Source organism: Galeopterus variegatus, unplaced genomic scaffold (assembly GCF_000696425.1).
Source record: "Galeopterus variegatus unplaced genomic scaffold, G_variegatus-3.0.2 Scaffold3896, whole genome shotgun sequence".
Taxonomy (NCBI): Eukaryota; Metazoa; Chordata; class Mammalia; order Dermoptera; family Cynocephalidae; genus Galeopterus; species Galeopterus variegatus.
In genome coordinates, this window is record NW_007730007.1 from 104,866 (window position 1) to 118,382 (window position 13,517).

The 13,517-nt window shown below is 36.9% G+C and overlaps 1 protein-coding gene across 1 annotated transcript in view; it reads left to right on the forward strand.

Moving 5' to 3' along the window:
• TMEM131 (transmembrane protein 131) overlaps positions 1 to 13,517 on the forward strand; it is a gene marked incomplete at its 5' end in the record, with an annotated part of 147,794 nt that overhangs the window by 60,436 nt on the left and 73,841 nt on the right. Inside the window, 6 exons of the mRNA XM_008586239.1 lie at positions 813 to 929; positions 2,924 to 3,046; positions 7,232 to 7,312; positions 9,531 to 9,681; positions 9,785 to 9,841; positions 10,781 to 10,842. Coding sequence (XP_008584461.1) covers positions 813 to 929; positions 2,924 to 3,046; positions 7,232 to 7,312; positions 9,531 to 9,681; positions 9,785 to 9,841; positions 10,781 to 10,842 — 591 coding nt within the window. The remainder of the gene's footprint in view (positions 1 to 812; positions 930 to 2,923; positions 3,047 to 7,231; positions 7,313 to 9,530; positions 9,682 to 9,784; positions 9,842 to 10,780; positions 10,843 to 13,517) is intronic.

Consider the following 13,517-nt stretch of genomic DNA (forward strand, 5'->3'; position numbering starts at 1 on the left):
GCCGCTTGGGAGCGTAGTGGCGCTCCTGCCGAGGGTTCGGATCCCATGTGGAGACCGGTTCCCGCTCACTGGCTGAGCGTGGTGCGGGCGCAACACCGAGGGTTGCAATCCTGTTGCCGGTCAATAAAAAAGACAAAAAGGAAAAAAAAAATGCTTTTTAAGTCTTCCTTGCAGGCAGAGCTGCAATCCTACTCTCAAACTTTATGGAACAGCCCCTACTGTCTTGTAATAAAATTTTATTTCACTGACTACAGTGATGTTCTCCATCTGCACAAGATAGCAGGAGTGAGTTCCTGCACATGTTTTCACCCTACCCTCTTTCCTAATTTAAGTTGCTGGGACGTTTTGCACCTTGTGTGGATGGATGGCAGAAATCGAGAGACTGAGGTCTGGGATTATTCTTTGGAACAATACAAGTTGCTGCTTAGTAGTATAGTAGTAGATCTATATAAAAAGCTCAGCTTCGGCTCAACTCTGACTTGACTGTCTTCATAGAACAGCCTATATAGCTAAGCACTTCATTCCAGCCAGCTGACTGTTGAATGAACAGAATCTAAAGAAGCCATCTGTTGTACAGGACTTTAGGCTGATAGTTGGTAATGTGACTGTAGAGATTCAATATGAATCTTTTTTATTATTTTCCATTGCACAATAGTTTGGCTACTTTAAAGCTTTTTCAAAGGAAAGAAAAGCTAGTTGATGGAAATAATCATAAGATATTTATTTTAGAGAACTTTAGCCATCTAATTTTGGTCAGCTTGATCTGATTTTTTGTTAACAATTTAACTTTATTTATTGCTTTTCTCTTTCAGAAAATTCTTCCAGGAGGAAATACATCATTTGATGTAGTTTTTCTTGCAAGAGTAGTGGGAAATGTAGAAAATACTTTATTTATTAACACATCTAATCATGGGGTATTTACTTATCAGGTAAGAACCAGAATTAAAACTTTTGTTTATTTTATAAAATATAATCGTTATCTCTGACTTATGTGACAGCTTTTTTAGAACTCGCTTCAGAAACTCGGGATAATAGAGAATGTAAGAGCATTTATACTTACTTAGAGGACTTTTGCACTTTCTGTGAGTATCCCTATTTAAATCAGACTGTGAACAAGTGATTATAAAGCTATAGCTAACATGTTAATGGAAGACCAGTTGGCAAAAGAATAGTAAAACATGTTTTCATATTGTCTTCTAAATTTTTAAAAAATTTTTACTTTTTACACACTTATGAAGCATACTTGATAATAGTCTCAGAATTGAAATATACATGACTGCTTTTCTTTAGTATCATTGTGTAGATTTTTTTTTGTCCTTTTTCGTGACCGGTAAGGGGATCGCAACCCTTGGTGTGGTGTCGCCCACACTGCGCTCAGCCAGTGAGCGCACCGGCCAGTCCTATATAGGATCCGAGCCCGCGGCGGGAGCGTCACTGTGCTCCCAGCGCCGCACTCTCCCGAGTGCGCCACGGGGCCGGCCCCTAGATTTTTTTAAATAAACTTTTGTGTAGACTCTTTAAGTTATTAAAGAAAATGTTTATAGGAATCATGTAGTAAATGTTGTATATCAGCACTATTCAATTTGTGAGTCAAGATTTTTGTATATCAAGTTTATCAAGATTATTAAGAAGAATAATTGCTTATATTTGTCTGGCAGTATATACACTCTTCTGCCTGTGTTATAGATACTTTATTCCCATTTCTTTTTTAGGTAAGGAAGTTGAAGTTTAGAAAGGTTCAATTATTTGCCCAAATTATGCTTACTAGTAAGTTGTTAATCAGGGACTCAAACCCATGTCTTTGTAACTATGAAAACCCAAATCTTAACCCTGTGTTATGCTGCCATGGAACTCAATCATTTAAATCCTTACTTAGCTCATACCTTACTTTACAGTTTTTATGCTTTTTTTTTTTTAACAGTTCCTCTTAGGTGTCCAGAAAACTTTATATATTTTGAAAATAAATAAACATATTATTGTATAAATATGTAGATGATACCTGTTTAACATAAATTTGTTGAGTAAATGAAAAGACTGTCATAAGAATGAAGGTCATTGCCCTACAGAGGCATCCCCCAGCAGACCTAGGTGGTCACAGCCAGTATGGACTATATCTAAAGGCCGTTGTCAGGTTGTTCTGAAGGTGAGCCCAAGTGGCCGGCTGTCATCTTTACCTCTCCACATCTAGTCTTTCACCAAATCTTCCTCCTGAATACATCTGAGTCTGTTCACTTCTCTCCTCTCCACTACTACTGCTCTCTTCCAAGCCACCGTCACCTCTCACTGGATTACAAAGTAGCTGTCTAACTGCCTTCCACTCTTCCCAACCCCTGCCACAGTCCATTATTTGCTCTGTAGCCAGAGGGGTTTCTTTTAATGTTTTTATCGGTGTGTAGTCTGTCCCTGATACTAGAATGCGCGTTTCGTGAGAGTAGGCACATCATCTGTCTTGTTCACTACTGCATGTTTATGCCTAGAACATCATAGACACTTAACAAATATTTGTCATTTGAATGACTGGCTCACCCTGTTTAGTCAACCTAGGACCTTCCCATGTGGGAAAGACCTCGGGCTGGGCTTGACATTTGAGAGGGTGTCTGGGCCATAGATCCATCTTCTCATGGTTAGAGTAGGGAAATATTTTGACTCCCTGTCAAAAGATTCTTCTTTTGTCTTTTCTATAGCTTCATGAAGGACTACTATTGTTTCAATTTCCAGTATATTATAGGAATCATTCTAAATGTGCATAATAAATATGAGTATGTAGACAAATATAGAAACAACATATGTATTTTTTAAAGGGATTGTTAATATTTCTCCATCTAAATTAGATTCACCAGTCTCCCTAGATCAATCAGTTATAATTATAAAAATGTTAGTTATAAAAGCAACTCAAATTGCATGTTTTTCTGCTTTGAAACAGGTATTTGGTGTTGGAATTCCAAATCCATATCGATTGCGGCCATTCCTTGGGGCCAGAGTTCCTGTGAACAGCAGTTTCTCACCAATAATAAACATACACAACCCTCACAGTGAGCCTTTACAGGTGAGTTTATGATGGTGACTTTGTGCTTTGTTTTGGTGGATATTACTGCTTAGCATGAAATCTCAGTTTGTTACAGTTTCCAAGGCTATTTAAAATAATAGGGTTTTATGGATGTATTAAAGAGGGGTATTACTTTTAATACATCTGGCTGTAGTCTGAATTTTGGAATATAGCAGTCTGGATTTTGAGTCTTTAGAATCACTTTTAAACAACTGTGGCTTCTCGGGTGTGATAGTTCAGGGAGCTCTGCATTTAATTAAGGAAGAGGGTTTTTTAGCTACCTTTTTTTCTTGCCTATAAGCTCTTTCTGGCCCAATATAAAAATTTTTTTAATAGTTCCTGTTTATTTCTGGTAATAATAAATTTTTGATGATGACATCTTGGAAATTAAAACCCAGGGAAAGGGTAATGTAGAATCACGATTAAAAGCAAACTTATTTTTTATTTAGAATATTTAACTCCTTATCTTACCTAATCTTTTAGTAGTCATTGTTTACAAATTTGAAATTCCTCCTCATTAGCTCCTTGTCTCTTCCACAGTGGGAGTGGCTAGTGTTATTTCGTCAGAGATTTCCTAAAGTCCTCACCCTGCATCCCAGTGGCTTTCAACTATAGTTGTATGACATGTGCAGCACTATAGCTTCTAGTGATGTCTTCTGTATTAGAAGGAGATGTGGATGCTTTTCAGAGTAGTCAATAATATCCACACCCAGGGCCCCAGAGTTCTTTAGGACCAACACTGCAGGGCTTAACAGTAGCTCCAAAATGACAGGTGGAGGAAAAAAATATATTTTCTGGTAAGTACAGGGCTTTGGCAACTAAAATAGCTTTTGTCATCCTAGAACCCCCTATAAATGTTTATAAACAATGAAAGGGAAATGAGGAAGAACAAGGGGATTTTCAGATCCTGAATAATGAAAGACCTTCGGAAATATAAGCTTAAAGCAACAAGAAAGAAGTCTGTCCCTAACACTTGGCTGACACTGGGTGAGGATAGCTACTAACAAAAATACTCTGCCCCAGTTTTAATTTTTTTAGCTAGATATCTTCATCACAAAGAAAATGCTCTTGTGCCCTGCTTTTACAGGTGACAAGTATTTCCTTGTCATCAGCACTCTGTCATTTATATTCTTTTGCCACTTTAGGTAATGGTGTATTTTCCCTGTTCTGGTTAACTTTTATTACAAATCTATACAGAAACCTCATAAATTCTTGCTGCTTTCTCTCCTTGACTATTTTCAGTCAAAAAAAAACAAAACCTTGTCCTCTGGTTCTGTCAGACCCTGCTATATGAGTTGCCCCACACTGCTGTAGCAGGGGGTATTACAGAGTGCCCTAGAGACAGTCTCTTTATGGTTGCCCGATCACAGACTGAGAAGCTTACTATGGTGTGGAAGGATGGAGCTTACAGGACTCAGCAGGCATCGGTCAATCTACAATTGTTTAAGTAGCCTTACAGTCTATGTCTTGGAGTTAGCAAGCTATTATCCAGAACAGTTACCTCTATGAATTCAATTTATCTAGTCTTTTTCCGGTTACAGTATTTTAATTTAAGATTTATCATAATGGACTTTTTATTGGCACACAGGAAACAAATGGAAAACCAAAGTTGCCCTTTTAGAATCAATATGGATTGTTCACCTGGAAGATACTCTTAACCTGATGGTCATAGAATGTTTTCTGTCACTAGTCTTCTCCTTAAATTTAAGAAAATATTATAAAGCAAGAAAATGTATCTGATTTGTTCATTATACAACACAAACCCATGAGTTATGTTCTCCCTGAAAAAAAAATTAACAATTCAAACATGAATGAAGCAAAAACGCTCTTGAACTTCCTGCTTTGCAATCCAGCGCTGTCCAGCAGAACTTTCTGTGGTGGTGGAAAAGTTCTGTATCTGCTCTGTCCACTATGATAGCCACTAGCCACAGGTGACTGTTGAGCACTTGAATTGGTGGCTGAAGAACTGAACATTTAATTTTATTTCAATTAATTTAAATTGAAATAACCACATGTAGGTGGTAGCCGTTGTATGGATAGCACAGCTCCAATCCCAAGCTCTTCCTCGTAGATACCGCTCATGTCATTTTGGCATGTGTCATTTCAGATCTTTTTTCTGTGCATCTTCATGCATATATGTGGGCTTACAACCATAAACATTTTTTGTGGGGATTTTTTTTTTTTTTTTAACATAAATTCTGTGTATATTGTTTGGCTTCCTTCCCCCCGGCCCCCCCCCCCCCCAACTATACAAAATTAGGCCAAACAGCACTGGACTAAAAATTAGGAATGTGTTAGGTTTCTAATTTTAATGTAATTTTTCCTTTGATTTTGTAATTTAGACTTTTTCTGTCTTCATTTCCTTATTCATTTTCCCTGTTGTCAGTAGTCTACCTTTTAATCTTCTGTTTCCAAACATTGTTATTATGCTTGTTTCCTTGATACCTTGAAAGATTATATGAAATAATATGTGATGTTTTCTAGTTTTTCACAAAAAAGTTTTACAGTTGCCCCATCAGTTAAGGCACTATTACTATTAATACAGTAAGTATATAGAAGAGCACTGTAATAAATTGGGAGGCAAGTAGTAATACTCACGGAAGATCTTAACTCATCAGCCTTTGCTAAATACATTACATTCACAGCAACACACACCATAAAAAAGAAAACAAAACGAACACAAAACCTTTAAGCTTATACTAAAGTATTCCCATTTTTCTGGCTTTGTCCTTTTTTATTCACTCTTGGAAGACTTTTTGTGATAAAACAAGTGAAAGTAGGAAAGTCTCCTGCCATATGACCCATTCTGTTCCTAGGTATTTACCCAAGAGAAAGAAAAGCAGATGTTCACACCAAAACTTGTACTCAGCGTCCATAGCAGCTTTATCTTTAGTGGCAGAACACTGGAAATGAGCCAAATGCGCACCAATAAGTGAATGGATTTAAAAACTGCAGTATAGTTATAACATAGAAAAGAAATGAACTATTAATACATACAACAACCCGATGGATCTCAGTATAATTGCACTGAGTAAAAGAAGCCAGACACAAGTACATGTTGTATTATTCTATTTACATAAAACTAGAAAATACAAACTAATCTGTAGTGATAGCGAGCAGGTCAGTTATTGCCTGGGAATCAGAGGGGACAGAGAGGGATGTTGCTACCAGTAGAACCTGAACATTTTCATACTGCATTAGAATTGTTGCATATATCATAGTAGTATTTATGCTCTTCACTATTTCATGATTATGGTAGTTATTGGATCTGCTGCTAGGTCTTGTTATAAATGTGTGAATAAAGAAGCACTTGTATTATTATAAGAAGTACAAAATTTGTATTTCTAAAACTTAATAACTTCCATAAATTCTTTCCTTTAGAAAAAGTAAAAATAGGGCCGGCCCGGTGGTGCACTGGAGAGTGCGCCGCTTGGGAGTGCGGCGGCGCTCCCGCCGAGGGTTCGGATCCCATGTGGAGACCGGTTCCCGCTCACTGGCTAAGCGCGGTGTGGGCGCAACACCGAGGGTTGCGATCCCGTTGCCGGTCCCCGGTACGGGCGCGACACCGAGGGTTGCGATCCCGTTACCGGTCAGTAAAAGAGACAAAAAGGAAAAAAAAAAAAAGAAAGGAAAAGTAAAAATAAATGTCCTGTTGCTTTCTAAAATCTAGTCTATGAAACAACTATACCGTTTCTAACTTCAGTTTTCAAAGTTAGCATATTTTAATTAAAAATACCACTATTGCTTGCCAATATGGGGCACTGAATTTAGTGATATGACATGATACTTACCCTACATTTATAACTGTGTAAATGTTTTTATATTTTTTCTGATAAACACTGAAGATGTCATACTTATTTCTCTGCAACAGCAAGTCACTTCACTTGCATTAAGAATATATGATTTTGGGCTGGCCCGGTGGCGCACTGGAGAGTGCGCCGCTTGGGAGCGCGGCGGCGCTCCCGCCGAGGGTTCGGATCCCATGTGGAGACTGGTTCCCGCTCACTGGCTGGGCACGGTGCGGGCGCAACACCGAGGGTTGCGATCCCGTTGCCGGTCCCCGGTACGGGCGCGACACCGAGGGTTGCGATCCTGTTACTGGTCAGTAAAAAAGACAAAAAGGGAAAAAAAAAAAAAAAGAATATATGATTTTGAACTTAACCGTCATGTGCTCTTGTGTCCCAGGTTGTAGAAATGTACTCTAGTGGAGGAGACCTTCACCTAGAGCTCCCAACGGGGCAACAAGGAGGTACCAGAAAGCTGTGGGTGAGTGGTAACAAAGTTTTCTTTTGCGTGTGCTGACATGAAACCAGTTATTTTCTAAAATGCACAGATACCTAACTCCTTATTGCCTGAAGAAATACTGGTGACTTTTCTTTAACTGTTGTCTCTCTTAACGTTAAATTTATATCAAAAATATTTAAAAATTGGATGAGAGTGAGGGAGCAGTATATGCAGTAGTACTTGGAAAGAGCAATGACCGAAATTGTCAAGCTCTTTAGCCCACTGTGTGGAAAGGAAGTGATTTCAACTCTTCTTTCTCAGAATTATATTGGTAAAGTTATCTCTGAATCTGATCATTTATGATGTATTTTACATTAAAAAAAACTGGGAAGGATTTATTATATTTTTGAAGGTAAAGAATTGTACATTCAGACTCACTGTTGATAGAGGAGATGAGTTTTGTTGAAAGAACCTAATCAAGCCCTGTGATGTCCTAGAAGATTTTAAATTCTTAGGTGATTTGCATCCACCTTTAATATGAATATTTAACAACAATTTGTATCAATGCTTAGAGAACCACTTTCTCCTGGAGAACACTGGCAAATTGAAGAATGTATAGGAGCTACCTTATTTGTAAAGGTTCTTGCTGTATGAGAGTTTTTTAAAATGTTGTCTGCTATGCTCTCATCCAAGAGGGGAAAGGCAGATGTGTAAATGCCGTTCTTGTACCAAGGTTACTCAATTCGCTGCTTGTCTATAATTGGAGACATACTGACTTCACCACTGTGAATAAGTTCTAGGGTCAAAGTTTCTTTATTAACTGCTCTGTTACACACACACAGCCTCTTGATTCTGTCTTCTGACCAGTCTTAACCAGGGAGGAGACGTAGGAGTGACATTCTACGGTGTTGACTTAACATTCTAAATATTTAGACATTCTAAATGTTTCTAAAACACATTTGTCAGTCAGTGATTTGGTTAATTCCCAAAATATAGAAAAACATTAGAAAGCAGAAAATGTAATGGACAGTCCATTTATATCCATTCACAAAAATGTTTCACTTTGAAATTATCTGTTGTTGAAAAGCCTTTGAGAGAAATAAATAAAAATGCTTCCAAAGATTATTATAAGCTATTAAGTTTGTATTATAATTCTGGATAGAAGAACTAAGAATTTGCTGTAAAATATAATTAGCATCTAATAAACAAACATGAGCAAATTCAGATTTCTAGATAGTCAAGAACTATAATGAATGGTGGCAGAGTAGCATAATGTTTTATTTAATACTACCAGTAGCTACAAAAGAAGATACAGTAATTCTCATTTCTGCAAACTTAGAGTAAGAAAAAAATTAATGGGCCTTGTCTTTACCTCCAGCCCATTTCAGTATACCTGAGAAAACCCCAGAGATCAAGTCAATTCCCTAGAGTTGAGAAGTAGATGGTCCATCTCTAGGGTCCCAGGAGGGTTCCAATCACCTATTTTCTACTTTGAGACTAAAAAGTTAGGAGAGTAGGGGTAAGTGAAGACCAGTGAGTTCTAGGCTAGGATACAGGGATTTCCTAAACTATGCTGAAGGGTGTGTGCAGAAAAATTCTGGTGGTCCCCAGGAAGCCAGATTGTTCTAAAACCAGGAAAAGAATTACACCTCACATGATTTTTTTTTCCATGAGTCTTTGCTGTCTTATATGCCAAGAGTCTTACTGAACACAGTTGGTAAACTGTGGATTTGCTTGGGAAGCTTTGTTTTGTTTTGTTAGGTTTTAAATGAAATGAAAGCAGAGTCTAAGCCCTCTTGGTTATTATTTGCAGAGATTCCTGTGGATTTCTGGAAAAATATTTCCATGTGACAGTGACATTTCTAATGATTAGAGAATATCAGGACTGAATTACATACCCAAGCACTGCTAACACATTAAAAAATAACTGATTTGGTAGATTAGTTCTGTCTTTTAATGGTGATTTTGCAACCAACAATTTGTTTTTAGACCATTTGACTTATTTTACTTTGCTCACTTTACATACTGTATTTCACCAATTCTAAGAAGCACATTTTTTCCATATTTTAACATTCTCCAAAATTGGATCATGTGTTACAATCAGTGGAATATATTTGTTTAATTGGCAATGTATTTTTTTTCTTAGTAGATGTATAAAATAATAATGCATCTTTCAGTCAGCGTCATCTAATTCAATAAAATATGGTGGCTTTGCAACATTACAAAAGCTGTACTACATTATGGTCTGTTAACTTGTCAGGAAATTCCTCCTTATGAAACCAAGGGCGTGATGAGAGCCAGTTTTTCATCTAGAGAAGCAGATAATCACACAGCCTTCATAAGAATAAAGACTAATGCTTCAGACAGCACAGAGTTTATTATTCTTCCTGTTGAGGTTGAAGTTACAACAGGTTAGTAGAAAACTGAAGACATTGCAAGTTCGGTTTGTTTTGTTTTCACTATATCTTATTCTGGCAAAGTGAAAGATAATTGTTTACTTTTCTTTTTTCCAAGCTCCTGGAATCTATTCCTCAACAGAAATGTTAGATTTTGGTACACTACGAACACAAGGTAAAAAAAGAGAGAGTAAATCTTTATAGGTCTATCAAAAAACAAAAACAAAAACTTTTGTATTCTGTGCTGAATGGCTTTCTGTACTTTGTAATTCAGTTTTGAAAGTTACTTTTCAGTGGGTTGCATGATTTGTAGAAATCTCCTTTTGAGGACTCAGAGCCTTTACAAATTTATACCCCATAACTCTGAGCGGTGACATTGCTTACCAAGTAGGAAAACAAGGTCATGGAGTAACATAACTCTTCTAAATGGAAGATTGAAACAGAAAGTAGTTTCCCAGTTTCTTAATCTAGCTGCTTGTTTATTTACTTCTGCTTACTCTTTTCTATTAATAGTAAAATAAAAGAAATCCTAAGATTTACTTCTAGATTGTTGTTTAGATATGAATTATTCAATTGCATTATAATGACATAATGTTAAAAATTTACCCCAGGTGGTCGGAGAAAGAATTCAGATTCTAAAATTGAAAACAACCAAGTAAAGATTTTTATTAAGGAAAAAGTAAAAGAATACTTTGTAATCTGGGATTTATGTGGGCCATATGTAATTAAAATTTGGTTGTTTAGGATTGAAGACCACATTTTAAAAAATTAAATTTGTTTTTAATATGATAATTTTACATTGTACAGTATTACTTTGCTTCATTATGCTTTGCTGGAAAACTTAAAGATTAGTGATGTCTGAGTTCACTAAAAAATTACATTTCAGGGTTGTTTTTTATTTGGTTAAGAGGGGGCAGTTTGGAATGCACGATGTCATTAGGAGTAAAGTGGTTCCTACCTAATGTTTCTTTGTAGTAATGTTATTATATTTCTTTCTTTGTTATTATATTTCACATTCTAGAATCTTCAATCTGATATCTAATAAGGTAAAGACTCTAACTTGCTATAAACCACAACTTTTTTAAGAAATATTTCTTTTCCTCAATCTTAACAGATCTACCAAAAGTTTTAAATCTTCATTTATTAAATTCAGGAACAAAAGATGTACCAATAACAGTAAGTTTTTAATTTTTTTTTCTAATTTATATATTTTTTTATTTTAAACTCATGACAAAATTAAAAATACTTAAACTCTTGTTCTAAAAGAATTCTGTTTTGTGGTGACATGGTGACACATGGTTCTTAGTGTCATGTAGGAAAACTGTTCTGCCTCTAACCACCCAGATTTTAAGGATGAGAGGGAAAGCAGGCGATCTTCTCCAAGCCAAGTTTGAACCAAAGTTCATGAGGTTCTTATTCAGGGAGAATCATATAAGAGGCCTGAGAATTCTGATGAATCCTAGGATGTGTGTGCCATGTGGAAAGAAAAAAAGTTGTAGGGATTCCATTAGGTTTGGTTGTTAGACTTGAGGTATGGGTAAGTAAAAAGAAGGGGAGAAAAAGATGCAGGTGAGCTGCGAAGAGAAATAATGAAGCAAAAAAATATGGCAGGTAATAGTAGAGTGTTGTTAACATTTGTCATAGAACTCTTCCTAACTGGCAGCTATTTTAGTTACTCTAGATAGCATGTTATAAACAAGGGTCCTCTCCTCCCCTCACACATATACACAGAGCAAGTGACTTTTATGCTTTATAATGGAATTGGGGTAACATTAGATAGTTTTAGGCAAAAAAAAAAAAAATGAAAGAGAGAGAGAGAGGAATATCCAAATTTTGCCCTGGCCCACAACTTTCTCCCTGATGAGGTCCCCAAGGTACAACATAGGGAATAATGGAAAAGGAAAGCAGACATTTTTATAATTTGTGCTGATGCTGGAAACCTCAACTCAGGAAAATGATAAAATGAGACAGATCATATTAGGCTTGAGACTTAAGAGACCATTGTCCATCCATGGCCAAACCCAGATTTTACCATCACCTGGTAAAGTAGAGACCAAAGAAAGGAGAGTATACAAACCCCAAATAAGGAAGCAAGATATGGTGATCCCGGGTGACCACATGTTAATGCACAGTGACCTTCCTCACCAGCAGGATTGTGGTCCAGGCAGTGTTCTGATATCTGACCTAGCATTTCTTCCCACTAGTCTCTTCTCCTAGTGTGGTTTAGGGATTTGATGGGAAAGTATCTTTACTTAGCCCAAGCAAACTGTCCTAACTTTTTACATACAGTAAGTAGACTGAAACAAATATCTTTTTGAATAGACATTTTATAGAAAAATTAGCAATTAATCCTAAGAATGTGAATTTTTTTTTTTTTTTGTCTTTTGTCTTTTGTCTTTTTCCGTGTCCGTCAACGGATCGCAACCTTCAGTGTTGCCCCCGTACCGGACCGGGGACCGGCAACGGGACCGCAACCCTCGGTGTTGCTCCCGCGCCTCGCTCAGCCAGTGAGCGGGAACCGGTCTGTATGTGGGATCCGAACCCTCGGGCGGGAGTGCCGCCACGCTTCCCAAGCGGCGCACTATCCAGTGCGCCACCGGGCCGGCCCAGAATGTGAATTTTTTAAAATGTAGTATACAGTCCATTTATGACATGGAATTAAATAGGCCTATGTTCTTCCTTTTCTCTTTTATTAAGGAGTTTTAGGATACATTGTAAGTGAACATTTTTGCTCTTACTATGGTTCAGGCACCACGCTTGTTTTGTTACGTGGATTACCTTATATAATACAACAACCCTATAAGCTGCATAGGTCCTAGTTTTCCAAATAGGGAAACTGAGTCAGAACTTTCTTGTTAAGTGACTTATCCAACTATAAAATACTCAAAAGTCACATAAATGTATATTAGATATATAAAAGCACTTAGCAATCAAGTCTTTATGAATATTTTATTTTATTTTCTAAATTTTGTATTTCATTTCAATTTCAATGTTAATATTTGTTAGAAAACCTATGTATCTCTATGTCTGTGTATCTACATCTGTACCTACCTGTGTATGTATTTTTGGTAACATCCAAAGCCTACACTCTGCCAGTTTTTAGTAGTTTTGTCTTATTTCCTCCTTCTTTTATTCTTTCATTCATCTATTTAATAAATATTTAATGAGCATCAACTATATGCCAGCTGCTATACTAAGTACTGAGAACTATACTAAGTACTGAGTAAATTAGATCACCGAAGTCCCCTGTCCCATCAAGCTCACTTTCAGGCTTCCTGAGGAGGTATTTAGGTGATTTTATTCTAAGTGCGGTGGGAAATTATTATAGGATTTTAAATGAGAGAGTGACATCATCTGACTTATGTCTTTAAAATGTTGCCATAGCTACTTTGGGGAGAGTGGACTATAGAGGCACAGGGCAGAAAGCAAAAAGCCTGTTGCAGTAGTCCACTTGAGAGATGATGGTAGCATAGAATTCTCGCCTTATCAGCAATGGGGCAAGCCCCTCTACTGGAAACTGAGTTCTAAGAGAGCTTCTTAGGGTTTTTCCTGTTTGTTTCAGCATTTTCTGCATAATATACCAGGCTTAGAGACTGACACATTTTTAGAAGGGAGACTCCTATTTCACAAATATATAGAAGTTTTAGGATGGGCTAGGCAGTGCTAGAAGCCGGAGATTTTTAAAAATTCCCTTTTAGGGAATTCAGTTTCTTTCTAAATATAGGATTACTAGAGCAAGTGACTCCATATATAAGTTCCTCACCAGTTAATGGGCAGAATGCCAAGGTTCAAGCCCTCCTGATATTGTCTATAATGCATCTTTGAGAAAACGGTTTTCCTCAGCATTTATA